At 40.6% G+C, this 18,395-nt stretch overlaps 1 protein-coding gene across 4 annotated transcripts in view; it reads left to right on the plus strand.

Moving 5' to 3' along the window:
* myo1g (myosin IG) overlaps nucleotides 1-18,395 on the plus strand; it is a 73,214-nt gene that overhangs the window by 16,670 nt on the left and 38,149 nt on the right. For all 4 annotated transcript variants that reach the window (XR_014871904.1, XM_085148414.1, XM_085148413.1 and 1 more), the window contains 6 exons: nucleotides 718-888; nucleotides 4,214-4,284; nucleotides 13,027-13,101; nucleotides 13,282-13,414; nucleotides 16,631-16,797; nucleotides 18,161-18,368. Coding sequence is in view for 3 of the 4 variants with exons in the window: in XM_085148414.1 (XP_085004540.1) it covers nucleotides 718-888; nucleotides 4,214-4,284; nucleotides 13,027-13,101; nucleotides 13,282-13,414; nucleotides 16,631-16,797; nucleotides 18,161-18,368 (825 nt within the window). In the remaining variant the exon portion in view is untranslated. The remainder of the gene's footprint in view (nucleotides 1-717; nucleotides 889-4,213; nucleotides 4,285-13,026; nucleotides 13,102-13,281; nucleotides 13,415-16,630; nucleotides 16,798-18,160; nucleotides 18,369-18,395) is intronic.

The following is an 18,395-nucleotide window of genomic DNA, read 5'->3' on the forward strand; positions in this document are numbered from 1 at the left end:
TGAGTCGCCCCCTGCTGGATTCTCTTAAAACTAATGCAGGTTAAAGAAACTTGTGCAATGGCTTCACTTTTCACTTCCAGAAGCTACAGCTATCCTTCATAATGTTGATCTAAAAAGGAAACTCTTAAATCACTGATTTTCAAATTGAAAATCTTCTAATTGAGTGTTGGATTTAAAGTCTCGTGAAAAGACACGAGTTTCGTGTGAGCTTAAAACCCTGACCCGTCTGCTCACTAGTGGACACCTGGTTGCTTAGGTAACCCTCTCATGTCTTTTACACACTTTCTTATGTCAATAAGCATCTTTCACTCCCATTTGTAGTCGCTTCAATCACTCACCTCAAAGTTGAGAAAAGTTACCATTCAGCTTTGCATTGCTGACTCTTATGTTGCCTTTTGTTGCCACATGTTGTTGGATTTCACTGAGATCCCATGGCCTCTGATTACGACATCACTGCTAGTCTCTTGTTGTGTTAACTCTCATTACTTGTAGTTTATTTTAACATCAGATATACAACAATCTGTGAATCTGTTTGTATGGGGGTGTCATTGCAAAACCAAGAAACTGACCGAAACCACACACTCGCTGTATGTGGACACATCTGTCACAAAAGCTCATAAACAGAACAAAATTCTCGTGCAGTAACAAGAGCAACGACTTCATTCACAAACCAATCTGTTCTTTCTTTGAACTGACAGTCGTGCTCTTTATGCGCAGATCGAATACTTCAACAACCAGATCATCGTCGACCTGGTGGAGCAGGCCCACAAAGGCATCATCTCCATTCTGGATGAGGCTTGCCTCACTGTTGGAAAAGTCACTGACACAGTCTGCTTGGACAGCATGGACACCAAACTGGCACAGCACCCCCACTACACCTCCCGCAAGGTCAGAACTAATTACTACATCTCCTCATGTGATGTAACATTTACACTACGATTCCCTTAATAGACCCGAAGGTTAGAAAATAACCTTATACTCTCTAACAGTAGCACACAATTAAAAGGGCCCTCAAAGAGCACATCCTCTGCCAAAGCCAGTGCATTATTTAGCAAGTTTAGGAGAAATTTGCTTCATACTTGGAAAGATGCTTTCATAATGACTGGGTTTCATTAGCACTTCTGCCAGTGCACAATAATGAAAGTATTTGTTTTTGTGAATTATAACATGATGAGGTTATCAAGCTTCTCAACAAAAGCAGAAGAACTTTAAAAACAGGATCTCGAACTTTCAGAATTAACTGGGAAGGAAGTGGTTTTATTTTCAACATGTTCTCATCAGACTTACAGTAAACCTAAAAGGCAAAAGAAGGAAGAAATCTGATCATTTGCCAAAATGAAAATGCTAATATTTGCCTTTTGTAGGTTAGAAAATTGAGTTTTGCTCATTTTGGGGAAGGGTGGATTGTAAACACGTAAAAACAAAACCACTAAAGCCGTGAAGCAATTTATTGGATAAAGGTTGAGACAAATCCGCACTAGTCAGAATCAATAAATTAGAGATGGACCGATCCGATATTACGTATCGGTATCGGTCCGATACTGACCCAAATTACTGGATCGGATATCGGCGAGAAATAAAAAATGTAATCCGATCCATTAAATATCAAAAAAGCACCTCACAAAACTTGCTACGCGGCATAACTCGGCTCATAACCGTAGCACGTAGCAGCAGTGTGCATCACGTGATAGAGCAGCTGTGTGTATTTGTAGCCTTGCTAGCAAACCAGCATTTCATCTATGAGGACGTTTTCCCAGAGAGAAGTAAAGTAAGTGTGTAAGTTCATCTCTGAATGTCTGTAAAGCATTCCCACTTAAGCTTAACAACCATACCTGGAGCGACTGCCTCTCTCTCTCTCTCTCTCCTGCTGCTTCAATCGTGAAACAGCTTAATGATCAGCTGATCGGCTTTTCTGTCGCGAGTCCGTCTCTCTTCTTAGTTTTTGGCCCACTTCTCACCAGAAAGAGGAAACCAGCGGCTGAACAACAGCAGCACGTTTAAGCTTGATAAGCTGTTGTTAGAATTTATTTAATATTACTTTCTACACCAGGATCTTTTTCTACGCAGCTGAAGGCTGGTAATTGTGCAGGGGCGGATCTAGCAAAGTTTAGCCAGGGGGGCCGATAGGGCATGAACAGGGAAAAGGGGGCACAAAGACATACTTTTCTTTCTTATTCTCATTTAAAATGTCTAGTTTTTAATAAATAATTATCTGACTCTTACACCCAAAGTTTTAATCTTGTGTAAAATATATAGAAGTCCATTACTGTATATAGTAACTGTTAAGTCTAATATACCCTAGTAAGCTATAGTACTTTTTCCTTTGGGAAGGTACCATCTGTGCAGTCTGCAATTCTGTTGAAGAAAGATGTTGAATCTATTTAATTATTCTTGAAAAATAATTTCTTTTTGTGCATTTTCCCCCTGCATCAAATTAAATTTGATTACATCGATTAAGCATCATGAGGTGGAGGGTGGTTCCCTATTTTTTTTTTTTTTGCTGGGAGTTTGCAACCCTATTAGTTAGGTTGCTTAAAATTTCTTCTAAGTACTCTTCAAAATACCAGAATAGGGAGGATGGAGCAGGTTTAACTTTATTAGATTGATCAGTGTTGCTGAACTATGACATATTTTGGACGCAGTGTATTTTTTACATACAGGTATAACAGAATAGCTTTAGTGTTGTTATTTATTTAAACTTGAGTATAAACTTATACAAAATGCAGCAAGATATTAAAAAAACGTTTTGTTGATTAAAAAACACACTATATCGGATTCATATCGGTATCGGCAGATATCCAAATTTATGATATCGGTATCGGTATCGGACATAAAAAAGTGGTATCGTGCCATCTCTACAATAAATGAGATGAAATCTTCTTTCAGGCAGATATTAGTAAATGGAAGGCAGTGCTGAGCCTTGAAAAACTTGAAATGTCCATTTATGTGGACGTATAATTTAACCAGTCACAATATTTAATGGAATTGTTGAGCAACAGTTCTTTAGACTGTCTGAAGGTCCTTCACTTTGGACATTGGCTGCTTTTTCACTCATTTCCAGTCCAGTCCTTTTACCTGACCATTTTCAGAGGATTGTTTTTCCTGTTTGTTAAGCTACTGACACTGACTTATACATCATTTGAGGATAAAAAGGCACCCAACTCAAGGGTAAGGGTTCAGCAGTCTTCAATCGTTATTGTCTTTACACAGACAACTTAGCAAAGAACCAACTTTAAAATATATCTGTGGGTGCTTATTAGCAGCCTGATGCAAAAGCAGTGTATTTGCATTTCTTTATTGCATATATGAAAAATACCAAAGATGACAGTTTGACAGGCATAAAATATATTTTTTACCAAGAGATTGATTCCCAAAGAACTATTGGTTGAAAAGTTATCATGCATAACTCAGCATGGTGTGCACTCTGTCATTAAGAAACTGAGGAAAACTAACAAGTGGAGATAAAGAGGAAGTGACAGTCCTAAAATCAAATGAACAGTATCTGAAAGTCCTGTCAGGAAATCAGACATAAAAACAGCAAAGACCTGACACAGAACCTGAGAGATGCATCTGGCCCTTCAGTTCAATCATCCACTGTTCACTGAAGCCTCATCAGAAATAGAAGGGTGGCGCTCAAGACGTCACTCTTAAGGAAGGGAAACGGGGAGAAAAGGCTGAGGTATGCCAAATTACATCAGAGCTGGAGTGAAAATCAGTGTCAGCAGGTGTTACGGAGTGATGAGACCGGATTTGAAATTTCTGGTCCAAATTTTTATCACTGTGTACAGAGAGGGTCAACAGCCATCTGTAAAACACGATTTAAGCTGTGTCAGGGTTTGGGGTTTTTTCTTATATACTGTGTTTGTATTCATGTTTGCATGTTTCAGTAAATCAATGATCTTGTCTCTCATTGTTCAAAATGTGAAGAAATGAGAGGCGGTTTGAGAATTTTGCACAATACTATTTGTTTTTAATTTAAATATAGAGGAGAATAAAAACACCCATAGTTACCTAAGAGAACAGGTGCAGTTTTGAGGTTTTACCACTAGAGAGCAGAGTTTCTCCAATATTTTTCCTTTTAGGTTTGCTCCAGATATGAGATGCTTTATGAAGTGCAGGATCTCCAAAACTCCTCGTAAAGTTGAGTCTGAAGATGTCTGTAATTGAGTTAAATAGATCATATTTCACTCACATTGTCCTCTCTTGTTTCCAGCTCAGCCCCACTGACAAAAGCATGGACTTTCAGAAACACTTCCGTATTCGCCACTATGCCGGAGACGTCACGTGAGTCGCTTGTCGTCGTTTGTTGTCATGCTTTTTAGTCCAAGGCCTCTCTGTGGAGAAAAAATAATGACAGGCTGCTGTGCTTGAGTTCACGAGTGTAAGCCATAAAATCCTATTAAAGGAGGTCAGCTTATGGCAATGACATCATTTGGGCTCCAGTGGTCCAGAGTGACAGCTTTACTGAGCAGAATATGCAGTAAATTCCCATGTTAACCAAAATCTGTGCAATCCTGGAAAGATGTTGTCACTTTTCATATCCACTTAATGTATAATTGTATGGACAGTGGATGTTTCCACAGATGACAGCAGGGTTCAGATGTCACATATGTGAGTAGGACACTACTCTGCACATAAACAGGGCAATGTAGTGGCATGGAGAGGACATGCACACATCTGCTTACAAGAGCTGGAAAGACATGATTTTCAACAGGATCAGTGGATATTCATGTCCAAAAATTGCCAAACCGCTAATATTTTATGTGTCAAATTTTAAATCACGTAAAGATCATTTAAATATATGTTTTACAACACATAGAATGAATTCCATCTATTCATTTTCTTGACCACATATGTAGTTTGAAGTCACAGGAGTGCTGAAGTCTGTTCCAGCTGTCGTGTGGAGACAGAGGTGGGGTACAGGTCTTCAGTCCATCGCAGGGCTAATACAGAGAGACAGACAACCATTCATTACTGATATCGTCTTTGTTGTAGTGACAAAGGTTATTTTAATTCACTAAAACTAAACAAAAAATCAAAACCACGTGTGAAAAATAAGATATTTTAATGAATGTTAATAAAAGGTAAGTAGAGATAGTAAAGATTTTTAAAAAGCGCGTTTCGTTTTAGAGACACTTTTGAATATAGATAGGATTGTGAGACAGTTTTGCTTATGATTATTGAGACTGGAGGGTAAACATGACTATGAGTCAAGTGTTTGTAAGTTATGTTCTGAAAACTTGCTTAGATCAGGCTTTATCATTATAGCAAAAACACTCTAAACGTAACACTGAAGCAGATAAAAGCAGTTAAAACTGTCTGGGCTCTGCCAGGAAGAAGTTCTACTCCTCCACCTTGAAAGGAGGCAGGTATGGTGATCCAGATATATGACTTTTAGACTTTTAGATGCCTCCTATGCGAGACATTTTGGGCAAGTCCAACTAGGAGATGTCCTTCTGGAAGACCCGGGACACTGGGGAAATAACGTTAATAATGTGAGGCTTTGAATGTCACGCTGGATGAGGTGGCCTTTAATAAGGAGGTCTGGGTATCTACACATGCCCCTGCAACCGTGACCCTGTAGTAAATGCACAGATAAATTATACTTGTAAAGTAGGCTAAATCTAAAAATTAAAAACTTTAGTTACCCTGGCAGCGGCTTGCAAAAGTGTACTTTACTAAAGTCAAACAGGAGGCGTTCTGAGCTGCTAGAAAACGATTTATAGGACAGATGACATCATAAATCACATGTATGGCTATAAAACTGATATATGCATATTGAGCTTTTTAGCTTTTAGCCTGCTCCAAAAGTTGAATTTATTTTTCATTGATGTTAGTGGTTGCTTGGTTTATGACACACAGACTAAAGAAGAAACACTTTGCTCAGCTTCCTTCTCCATCACTGCTCCATTTCCTTATCGGGATTTAAACACTGCAGCGGCCAGATGAGGCCCCTGGCCAGCAGTCAGCCGACGTGGCTTTGGATCCCCACAGCTCACGTGTACTGCCCTCAATCTAGAGAGGGAAGGACATTAATATGTCAAGGGAACACGCAAGTGGAGGAGGATGAGGAGAGATGGAGCCAGCTGATGAGACAATTTCGTCTCTGTGTGATACAGCAGCAGTAATCAAAGAGTACTGAAGGAGGTTTATTGAGGTTCTGTGACTCTGGGAAATCCAGGCTAACAGGATGTCAAACACACACAGAAACACCGGACAATTTCATGCATCAGCTCAGGATCGCTCTCACCCACAGTTAGCAATGGTGTTTCTATTCCCCTGAAATGCATAAAAGAAAAGGTTCTTGTAGTAGTGATGTAGTATATGAGACAAAATGTTATTATTACTGATGCAGTAATGTCCAAGTAGCTGTTCGTTTTATTATTTTTTATATTAATTAGGATTGTAACTAACAAGACTCTTTTAAGAATTACTCTATTAATTTTAATTATTTCACAAATTTATGCTTTTTTTTTAATGCAAATCCAAAAGAAAAAGTTTGAGTCAACCACTTAATCAAAATATTGTGACAGTTGGTTGATCAACATGAGTGTTAGTCAAGAACTTTTTAAGTTCTTTTCATTGCCTGCAGGTGCTTTTTAAATAGGGATGGGTATCGTTTAGGTTTTATCCGATACCGGTGCCAAACCGGTACTTTTGAAACGGTGCCGGTGCTTAAACGGTGCTCAAACCGGTGCTTAAAGAATGGAGAACACAAAATTGGTCCAAAAACCTCTCATGTTCAGCTCTTTATCTGTAAAAAGATAACAACGTTAGCCTTTTCTGCAGCTATGGGGCATATATGGCATCACTCTTGGCTGGAAGCAGTGCTTAAACAATGGAAAAAAAACATCCAAAAACCTCCCATGTTTAACTGTTTTCCACTTTTTCTTTGGTCATTTTAGCCTTTTTGGCCAGGGTGAAGGGAGTATCTGCCATCAAACAAGAAGACAGCTGCATGTAGCTATGATGATGTTTGCTAGTTCACCTTACATGCATTAATGTAATAACGTGGTTAGCCTACTCAACGTAAATTACACACGAACAACATTAAGCTACTCACGCAGAGAAGAACGGCTGCTGCTGCCATCATCATCCGTCATCATTTCTGCTACACTGGCAGGGCTAGGGGCCAGGACTCTCCTCTTTGGGTTTTTGGGGGATGTTGCTAACTCCGGGTCCGATAACAGGCAACCCACCCGCAGTAGATGCGCACAGTGTGAGGTCTCGCAGCAAACTATCAAATACGGCGCATTTCTCGGCTTTAAAAACAAACGCTCTGCGTCGCCAGGTGTTTCATCAGATTCGAGGTGTTACCTCCTTTGCACAGTATCACCTTAAAGCACTTGTTGCAGGCTGCTGAGTTTGCATCTTTTGCTGTGAAGTACAGCCAGACTTTTGACCGCTTCGCCTTGGGCATTTTTAATCTGTAGCTCTGCTCTAAAAGAACGCACGTACCTGGGCCCGCCTACTATCCTCGGAAACGTAAAATTATTGGCTAGAATCTAAAGTGTATAACATCTCAGGAAAAATAAAGCACCGAAATAAAGCACCGAAATGTGCGCTGCTTTTCGGTCTGGTTACTACCGTTTATGACAGAACCGGTGCCATCATGGCACCGGATACCGGTACCCATCCCTATTTTTAAATGAAGATTTTGCTTACAAAGAATCATCTTACAACATGCTAACCATTTGTCTCGTTGGACTGACCGCTCACTCCCTTTCAGCTGCATCTAGCGCTCTATGTCGAGTGGTTTGTTGATCTGATTGGATGAAATTAGCCAGTTAGACAGTGATAAACAGATAGTACAGAAGTACCAGGCAACTAGGCCAACTTCACTAACCTGGCAAATGTTCCTCGTATTTAGTTTTTCATCCTTGTTTATGTCTAAAGCTAAAACAGTGCTGTATGTTTTTGATTTTATACAAATACTTCAGTCAGAACACAGTTTTGTGTAAAATTCAACTAACTCCCTGTTAACTTCTAACACTCATAAAACCTCCTTTTCGTCTGGACATTAGGGTTAGGGCTAGACGTCATTGAAAGATCGCCAGACCACTGCGCTGTCAGAGAAAAAACACACACGTAAGCTGAGTCAGAGAGGGTTAAATTATTGAATGTTACGTTTGTTTAATTGTTTAGTCACGAGCATCCTAGAAAAACCATGTCATCGGGGTCTTGCCAGCGGTAATATGACGGGCTGGATAAGAGCGTGTGTCACAGACCTGCAGTAAGTCTTGACAGATGGCTGTCCCTGTCACTACGTGTCCCCATCATCCGGCCCCTGATCACCTCAGGGCCACGACGGGGTCTCTCCAGCTGAGCTGTCACCTCTCGTATATTGCTTCCTGGTGGCACTATCCCCTGTCCCATCCCGTCTCAGTCTTTCCTTACTCTGGCTAAATATACTCTCTTCCTCACCACCCGCTGGCCCCCCTTCTCCACTCTCACCAAACCACCAGTATCAGAAGCTTTGACCTACTTTGTTCTCTCCTCCTTTTCTCATCCTGTTTCCTTTTCTCCTGCTTCTGTTCTGCAACACTCACCTAGCTCTCATCGCTATGCGCGCTTTTAAATCCCTGCAGAATTTCAGCCTGCACATGCAGCACTTTCAGGAAAGATATACAGTTTCATATATTCCTACTCTACAGCTTTATATTGCAGGCATCTCACATCTTTGTCACCTGACTCTCCCTATATGTGCTGCCTTTCACCTTGTGCCACTCAGCGGTCTCCTTGCATCAGCCTTGACCTTCATACTTTAATATACATTCCTCTAAATCATTGTCGTGTCTCTGGAGACCGGCTGCCTTTGTCTTTGCCTGTCCTCTCCTGTCTGCTCTGTCGCAACAGCTTTCCTACGCTTTTAAATAAGTGCTGTGGCCTCTTGTTGTGGCTCCTGAACCCTCACCTTTTTTTTTTTTACACTGTCTTACTTCAGCGAGCCTCCAAGAAATCTGATCAGGTTATTTTGACTTCTGAGAGCCAAGGAGACACATCTGTCATAGGCACTGATAAGTTGTTAACGAATCCTTGACCATTTCCCCTTTGACTTCTATAGGCCTGGAAGTCTCTTTGGAGCCACAGGTATCGCCCCCTGGTGGCCATTAAAATACAGATTTAAGGCACTTCCACGTTGGCATCCCTTCTAACAGTGGTTCCCAAACTTTTTTTGCTGGGCCCCCCTTGTTTTACAAGAAAAATGTTCGCGCCCCCCCTCGCGCGCACACGCACGAACACATCCTCCAACCACACACGCCCATATTTTGCTCCATTGCGGTTTATTTCACACCTCAAACATTTAGTAAACAATTAAGCAAATACAAGTAATCTGCAATAAATGACAGGTAGTAAGAAAATAAACTACTAAGTCTTTTACGCTACGTCCACACCTACACGGGTATTTTTGAAAACGCAGCTGTTTCGTCCACACGTAAACGGCGTTTCGAATCACTGAGAACAGAGATTTTTTAAAACTCCTTTTTTGCGTTTACGTGTGGACGAGGAATACAGAGTTCGTCACGCAATGTCAAAGGTATGTGCCTTTTTTCACCTCACGCTGTGTGCACGTTATTGTTTACATGAGATGAATTGCAGAATGGCAGACAGAGACGAAATACTGTTAATCTGACTATCTGCAGGTTTTACACGCTTACATACCCACGCAGTTACTGTCCCTCCATTTAGAAAGGCAGAGGCGTCACGGTGTAATTATTTTACATGTAGTTGTTTTTTTTTTTCCTGTGTAATAATATTCATCATTGCTATCAATACATTTTTCAAAAAATCCCTCTGCAAAATGGGTTCAAAAACATAAACAACTGTTGGATGCTGTTTGTCCGTGATTTGAACCGGGGAACAAATTGTGGCAGGATGAGCCTGATGTTATTTGTATCCCACTGTAACTTTACTGTATAAAGAGCTAACATCTCCAAAATGTCAGGAGTAGTTAGTCATTACAACAAGTGTTTGTGAACTACAAATCAAGAATGTGGGATACTGTTTGTCCGTGATTTAAACAGCCCAGCGCTGCTCCCAACGAAGGGAAAACCAATCCTGCAGGGAGACCTACCTCGGCACTTGTGCAGGTGAAACCAAAGGGAAGATATGCTTTAGTGATGGGTCGTTCGCGAACGAAATGGCTCTTAGAGCCGGGTCTTTGAAGTGAACGACGCGAGCCGGCTCCTTATTGCGAGCCGTGAGGTTGTTTTTTTTGTTGTTTTTTTTTCCTTTCTCTCACCCTCTCTCTCGCCCTTTTTTCCGCTAAACTCCACATGCGCGGCCTGTACTTTGCGCTGGGCAGAGGGGGGAGGGGCGTTAGTTACACTGGCAGTAGCACAGGAACAGAGCCAGAGAGAAAGAGAGCGAGGGACAACAACGTCACATTAGAAAGGTATAGTAATCATCCGCTATTTTCAGTTGCAGATGATAAAGGATTCAGAAATCATGCAGGCCCATATGACAGAGAATGTGCATCTTCTTTTTGTTTTCATATTTTAATTTATATTTAATTGTGTTGTGGTTTGCAGTGTTTTGTGTTGTTTCACTTTAAATTTGTAAAAGGAAAAAGCTAAAAATTTAAATAGTTAAAATTTGAAATGTGAATAGTTGATTTTTGTATTATATGATTTATTTATTACATTTTATGCGGAGTGAATAAATAAAAGTATATTTACGGTGGCCCCTAGAGACAAAGCACAGACAAACTCCAAAACACGTACAAACTCCTAAGCATGTACAAACTCCAAAACGCGTAAAAACTCCAAAACACGTACAAACTCCAAAACGCGTACAAACTCCAAAACACGTACAAAGTCCAAAACACGTACAAAACACAACAGAAGTGCTCCAGAATGCTAGGGCGCAGTGTTGAGCTTTTGTTACCCAGTGGCTACACAAGCCAGGAAGTTTCAACAACCGGATTTGGTGTGTGGTAGTAACAGGTAAATGAACTTTTTTTTTTAAATTATTTGAATAAATATGAGTGCTTGTCTATAAATACACAAACAATACACACATGCTCTCAATTGTGTAATTTAAGTGATCTGGGTAGCTCTGTTTTGGAAGTTCAGTTAACGCTAGAAATGTGTTTTGGAGTTTGTACGTGCTTTTTGGAGTTTGTATAAGCTTTAGAGTTTGTACGTGCTTTGTCTCTAGGGGCCATATATAAACATATATAAATAAAACCACTTTTTTTTACATTAGTAATTCCTTTTCTGCATAATTTTATATTATTGTTAATGATTAAATAATTAAAGCAACAAAACAACCTGAAGAGCCGGTTCGGAGCCGAAAGAGCCGGCTCTTTTTAGTGAGCCGAGCCGAAAGAGCCGGATCTCTAAAAAGAGCCGGAAATCCCATCACTAATATGCTTCACCATAGAATGAAGTTGGTTTGGAAACATATTCAGCTATGCTTCATCTCCTGCTTTGCGTTCGTGTGGGCGCCCGTGCTAGCAGTGTCCAAGCGTTGTTTTTTTTTTTTTTTTCCCTTTTCATGCCGCGCCCCCCCTGCAATGGCTCTGCGCCCCCCCTAGGGGGCGGGCCCCACACTTTGGGAACGTCTGCCTTCTAAGATCTGGAGGCTATGTCCAACTTTTACACTGTCTATTATGGAAATCTATGGCCTTGAACGTAGGATGCTAGAGTATGCAGTGAAATAATTCTATCCAGCATCAGCCTTTCCAGACTCCAAATATGGACGTTTTTGCCCTCATATGCCCCCCTAGAAACAGTGCAAATGAGACCAGACACTGACTAATTTGCTCTGGCATTGAACTGAATATGAAGGAAAGCTAATTTAACATAAACAAGAGTATTCTGAAGCCTTTATTGAAAGTAAAATTCATGTTGAATACTTTATTATTGTTAATAATTGGATAAAAATGCAAATGTTTCAGGGTTTTTTGCCTTCTAAATGGACTGGTGGTTATATAACGCTTTCATTCACTCACATTTGTGCTTTTCTATATAACATACACACTCCAGTGAACACATCAGAGCGCAACTCTGGGTTCAGTGTCTTGTACACAGATACTTTGGCATGGCAGGGATTGAACCACCAACCTTCCAATTAGTAGATGACCTGCCTCTGCCTTCAGAGCTACAGCCACCTTAAGTGGGGAAAGACAGAAAACGTTTGAGAACCAGTGGTTTAGTAGTTGAAGGTAAAACAAGTCCTGCAGTAATCAGGGAGTTGGTGACTGGGTCCCAGCTTGTGATAGTCAGCATACATATGTGTCCTTTAGTGAGACACTGAACCCAAAAGTGCCCCAAACGTGTCATTGTTGTGAGTATGTTAATATGGATTATAGTCCAAAGTCCTGTAACTGGGTGATAAGAGTAGAGTATATAATGTAGTTTTAAAAAATGTAATTTTTGGGGAATATTTGTATACATTTTTTGTTTTGGTGCTTTTACTGGTTTTAAAGCTTCTCATTTACAGGTTATGTGCACAGTCCAATAAAAGGGATGCACTCTTTAAAGTCAGAAATGCATCCACACTGTGCATCGTATTGTTACACTGTGAATACGAGGGAGAGGTTTTTATGAGGCAATGCTTACACTACAGCAGGCTCATCCCCCGGAGCTGGACAGCTTATGTAACTGTGCCTTACAATGTGCCCGTGACCTCCCACTGATGCCTCATCAAAACCAACTGAGCAGTTTGTGGAGGGAAAAAAAAGGCAGACAGATTAGTTTGTAGACAGTTTATTTTATCTAAACGCGAGCCATGGGGAGAATTTGACCATGTACCTAATTTGTAAATTGACTAAGCAGCATGACTCTTGCTCTAATCCTTTGCCGGAGGTCTGTGAGTCATTAGTAGCAGAGAGTGCAGTTAATGATAGCGACCCTTTGAGTGGCAGACACTTACTCTTTAAACTCTGTTGCTATTTTAGTCTGACTTTTGTGTAACTTTAGCATCTTGATTGTTATTGTTCACTCCAAATACTCATCAATGGGGCCGCCCTCTCATTACTAAATAATTACTCTCATTTCACCCTCTCTACATCTGTTGCAGATATTCCGTCGAGGGCTTTTTGGACAAGAACAAGGACCTGCTTTTCCAAGACTTCAAGCGCCTTATGTACAACAGGTGCCAAACACAAGCATCACTGACAGTTTTTCCCAGCATCATAATGCTCTTGACAGTTCATTAACTGGGTCATGTGTATATATGAGTTTCTTCTTCCCTCAGTCTGCACATCCCTCCTCTGCTAGCCTAGTTAATGGTGTCCTTTCTTTACTCTTTACCCCGCTTTCTCGCTTCTCATAGTGCCAATCCAGTCCTAAAAGAGATGTGGCCAGATGGACATCTGAGCATCACAGAGGTCACCAAGCGGCCTTTGACTGCTGCCACCCTGTTCAAGAACTCCATTGTGGCTTTGGTTGATAAACTGGCGTGCAAGGTCAGTAGTTTCTGCTTATGATCGACGTCCTCGTTTCTTCTCTTAACCCCAGAGGGAGGCTGTGGATGTATTTTCAGCTAATTAATGCACGTTTGATGTCCACACAGTCAAAGAGTAGTAAATGAAGAAGCATTAAAGTTGAGAAAACTGATTTCTAAACTAGTTTGTAAATATATTAATCCATAATACTGCGGCTTTATGTTGGTTTTAAGATAATTATTTTAATCGCTACCACTCCATCTACTTAGAGAGCTGCCATGAGACAGTACATGATTGATGTTAAATGGCTAAAATAATAACAGTGTTTTGCAAAAGTGTGCTGATTGGATGGTTAAGGCTTTATAACGGTACCTTTTCCTTCCTTGTGCTACCTTGATAGCACGTGATTGTGTAAGATAACTGCTAGTAAATGTTAGTAGTTTGGTGTGAAGTCAAAATGGTAAATGCTCTAAAATGACTTGTGGCATCCACTACGGTTACAGTAAAGTATTTGCTTTTATACTGAAAATATAATGAAAAGTGCCAAATATGTTACTTTTACCCTATCACCATTACACTTTCAGGTTGTAGCGCCAGCCAGTCCATTCAAGCCAGAATTTGAAATAGTTGGATTTCCCCATTTATTGGAAATGTACTGAGTCATTCTAAAGGGCACTGAATTTGTGTGTGGTATTGTAGTAAGATGCCATCAGTTAGTGAAATGTCTTTCCTCTTAGATATCCCACAATATCTGTGGTGTTTAAGAACTACAAGAGCTCAGTCACAATGTAGCATAGCTCTTAAAAGTCCCATAGACCTCCTCTGGCATTAACATCGGCACAAAAACTGTGCACTGGGAGCTTCATGGTATGGTTTCCATGGCCTTGTAGGTTTAATGTGTAGGTGACCCAGTACTTTTGAACACATATACTGTAGGTGGCTGTCTCACCAGATGATATTTCATATAGTTCTCTTTATTATAGTGTAGCTATCTACTTATTAATGTAGTCTTGTTAGCTTTAGATGAGTTTAATTGTTTTTTCTCAATTATTAGAACGACCAAAATGTCACTTTATTAAAAGGCACAAACCAGTTAAGGGGGATTTGTTCAGTTTAGATTTAGCTTTAACTAAAACAAAGTGGTCATATTACCAGCTGCATATCTCATTTTATTTAGCTTAGCTGTGTAGTTAGATACCAATTAGTGAGTTAGTGAGAAATTTAGTTTTTGGCTCAGACCTTGGTTAAATTACCAAAATAAAATCTCACTAAAAAAGATAGCATAAAAATTATTCTCGTAATATTGTTCAGTTTAGTTTAGCTTCAGCTAAAGCTAATGTAGGTAGCTAATCACAAGCTTGCATTTAATTAGCCTTTTCTTGCTTTATTTAGCTTAGCTACCTAGTTTCTGCCCAGTTACCGAGTTTCTATAAGCTTGCTAACTTTAGAAATAGGCAAAATGCCTTTTCCTCAAATCATTAGATAAGTTACTAAGATATAATTTAATTAAAAGTAAGAAAGGATATATTTGAATCAATCATTTTAGCTTTAGCTAAGCTACATGCCAGTCTTATCAGGTAAAATTTCATATGCCTTTCTTTCATTATTTAGCATTACTGTCTAGGTAGTTACCCTATTACACAGTTGCTCTAAGCTTGTTAGCTTTAGAGGATTTTAGTAGACTTCTTTCTTCCATCATGATTGGATTTAGCTACTTCCTGATTTAGCTTTGTGGAATGACTGTCTGATTAGCTTTACAGTCAGCCGATAATTCTATGGTTTGTGTTTTTTATATGCTGTTTTCATGAACACATAACACATTTGTTTATATAGGTTACAGATTTTAATCTAGCAAAAACATATGAAAGATTGAGTCCAGTGGCGCATTTATTTTGGTTTTGCTTCTGTGCTTTGATTTTGTAGAACATGAATTGAAGTCAAATCAGATACTCTGGAAACCTACATATTTGTTTATATTTCTGTGTCAGAGTTTGTGTTTAGTGCCAGCGTAGATCATCTCCCCAGTTTACTCTGCTGTCTGTACTGATGCTCTGCACCAGTTATAGGCGGTTCTGGTCCCTGTAAGTCTGCATGACTCACAGACTATTCTGAGACTTCCAATGTGTTTGTGTGATGTCTCCTTTGGATGGTGCATAATAAACATCGGAAAAGGAAGAAGAGGTGTAGCCTTTACATGTATACATCGCAGTCTGTTCCTTATGGTGTCAGGGAGTAGCAGTGTTTCTAAGTTGTCCTCATCCTATCTGTCTTTTTGTGGCGTTTAGAGGGTGCTGAGGAGGAGAAGGAGATGGAGGTGGTACATAAAGTATGCACCTCACCTCGCCTGGCCTCATCTCACTGACTGAAGTCTGACATTTCTTGCTGTTATTTTTGGACAGCCTGCTTCCGGGCTGCTGTAGCATCTCGTCATGATGTGGCTGAGGTGAAATGAAAGTAAACTTCCATGCCTGAAGGTTTTTTTTTTGCTGTAGGTCACGTTGAAAGAGCAGACAGTTTTCTTCAGCAGCAGTACTGAAGCACCTGTGCTCAGGCTTCCCACTTCATTTCCTCTCAGCCTTCATTTTCTGACATTTCTCAAACTGCTGCCGAGCTGAGTCAAAACTCCAGGCAAAGCCTGCACAGGGATCAGTGTTTGGTGTCAGAAAGTGCTTCGCCTTATTTGTCTTTAATGGACAGAGCAGTTAAATCAATGAAAACACAACAGCCAGTTCTTTGACAGGATGTAGTGCATCCCCGCTATAACTGTCAAGGTTCAGGCATCCAGCCATGACCCTGCTTCATCTAAAGTGCAGCTCGGCGTGCTGCTAGCGAGTAGCTGCGTGGGGCTGGGCTGTTGTGAGGCTCAGCTGCTCACTGTGGCGTTTGTTGAAACATTCTGCAAGTCTGATTAAGGTCACTGAACTCAGTTTGCCAGTTTTGCAGCTTGGCTGTGGTGCAGCTCATTGACAGTTTACAAGCTGAGTTCAGTTTATTTACTCGCACAGTGATGACCGCAGCGGTGACGCGAACACTGAGAAAAATCAAAGACCTGTTCAAGTTTGTGCAGGTGATAAAACAAGAGTGTTATGAAAAAATACATTCAGAGTATCAGTCCAAGTGCAGTGTTGCTGTGTCACCAGTGATGTAGCACTTTATTGAAAATGCAAACAGGCTTGTTGAAATACAGCCAAAGAAAGCTCACACCATGCCAGCTGAACAACTTGTTCTATTTTGCAGGAGCCATACTATGTGCGATGTATAAAGCCCAACGAAATGAAGTCACCGGTGTTGTTTGATGACGCCCGCTGCCAGCATCAGGTGGCCTACCTTGGCCTGCTGGAGAACGTGAGGGTACGCAGGGCGGGCTTTGCCTACAGGCAGCTCTATGCTCGCTTCCTGCAGAGGTAAGACAACGTGATTACGGTCTAGGGAAGTGGTCTCTTCAGCAGCGGAGTGTAACACCATGAGTAAAATGTGTTAAAAAGTAAAAAAAAGTAACTTTTCTTACCCAAAATGTACTTTGATCTGAAACCTTAAAAAGATGGCACACATTTATGTAAATAGTACTACCCAAGAGAATTCGACTATTTGACAATTGGTGCCTCTTTTAACAAAACCTAACATGACTAAAAAAGACCTAAAGTTAACATTTAAGATGAGTCAAAAAGTTGGCTAAAAGAAAAAACACATTACCAACATTACCAGCCTGGTTTATGCATATTTTTTGAAGTCACTACGTGTTGGACAAGTCATTATAATGACCATAATTTAATTAGTATGACCTGAAACTAGAAAATGAGTCATTAGCCATCAGGACAGTGTTTAGAGGTCCCATCACAAGAAAGTGGAGGGCAGACTTCCACAGGACTGGAAGTTTATATTTGGGAGCTAGAGGGATCGCCCCCTGCTGGTAATTAAAAAGAAAAAGTTTATGGCTTCATTTGTCAGACTATGTTCAGCATTTATACTGTGGTTGCTTTCCCTTCAGGGTTGTCTTCTTGTGTAATTCTGCACCACTGCAAGCACCCTAGCTATTTTAGGATTAAAGTCCTGTTCTGACCATCTGCTGAATCTCCTCCACAGTTTCAAAATAGCAAACCTTCAAGTTGAATTCCATTTTTGGGAAGAAGAGGAAGTAGCAGTGAGCCCGATCTGGAAACTGGAAAGCTCAAATGTGATTGTGTTACTCATAAACTCCTGAGTTTTTCTTTAACAGCCTGTCAGCAGGTGCACAATGGCATGACAGCAAATGTCAAAGTTAAAGTTACAAAATTGTCTGGGAGCAGGAAAGTGCTACATTAGAATAAGGTCTCAGCAGATGTGGCAGAAGCATGGCCATGTAAGTAATTAAATACCGATTTTAAAAAATTGTAACGAGAGCCAATGAAAGGAAGAAAAACATGTCACAATGTTTTCTCCAATTTTAATCAAAGCTACACTTGACTCTAATACCATAAATTAAGATATCTGCCCTCCGATGCCTCTGGATATCACAGAAGGCATCTGGATAAAGTCTGACCCTCGTTGAGAGTTCATAGTGCACAAAAATGTGCAAATGTCAAAATCACAGTGACAGTGAAAATTCTCTCGGTTATGCTTCTGATATTGATCCCTCAATCTGACACTTGGAAACTGCTTGGAAACTCACGTTCTCAGGTAGCAGAGTTAGTGATGTTCACTGACATCAACTGTCTCTGCCCAAGTTTGAGGTCAGACTGCAAATACTTATGTGATCATCGTCTCTGATTCTTGCTGAATGTTGTTCAGGTATAAAATGACGTGCGAGTACACCTGGCCAAACCACCTGATGGCGTCAGACAGGGAAGCTGTGGAGGCCATCGTCATCCAGCACGGTTTCCAGGACGACGTTGCGTACGGCCAAACAAAGCTGTTTGTGAGAACGCCGCGGTCGCTCTTCACACTGGAGCAGGAGAGAAACCACCTCATCCCCATCCTGGTGACTTTCCTGCAAAAGGTGAGGCATGAAAGTGTCACCATGCTT

This window comes from Neolamprologus multifasciatus, chromosome 22 (assembly GCF_963576455.1).
Source record: "Neolamprologus multifasciatus chromosome 22, fNeoMul1.2, whole genome shotgun sequence".
Classification (NCBI taxonomy): domain Eukaryota; kingdom Metazoa; phylum Chordata; class Actinopteri; order Cichliformes; family Cichlidae; genus Neolamprologus; species Neolamprologus multifasciatus.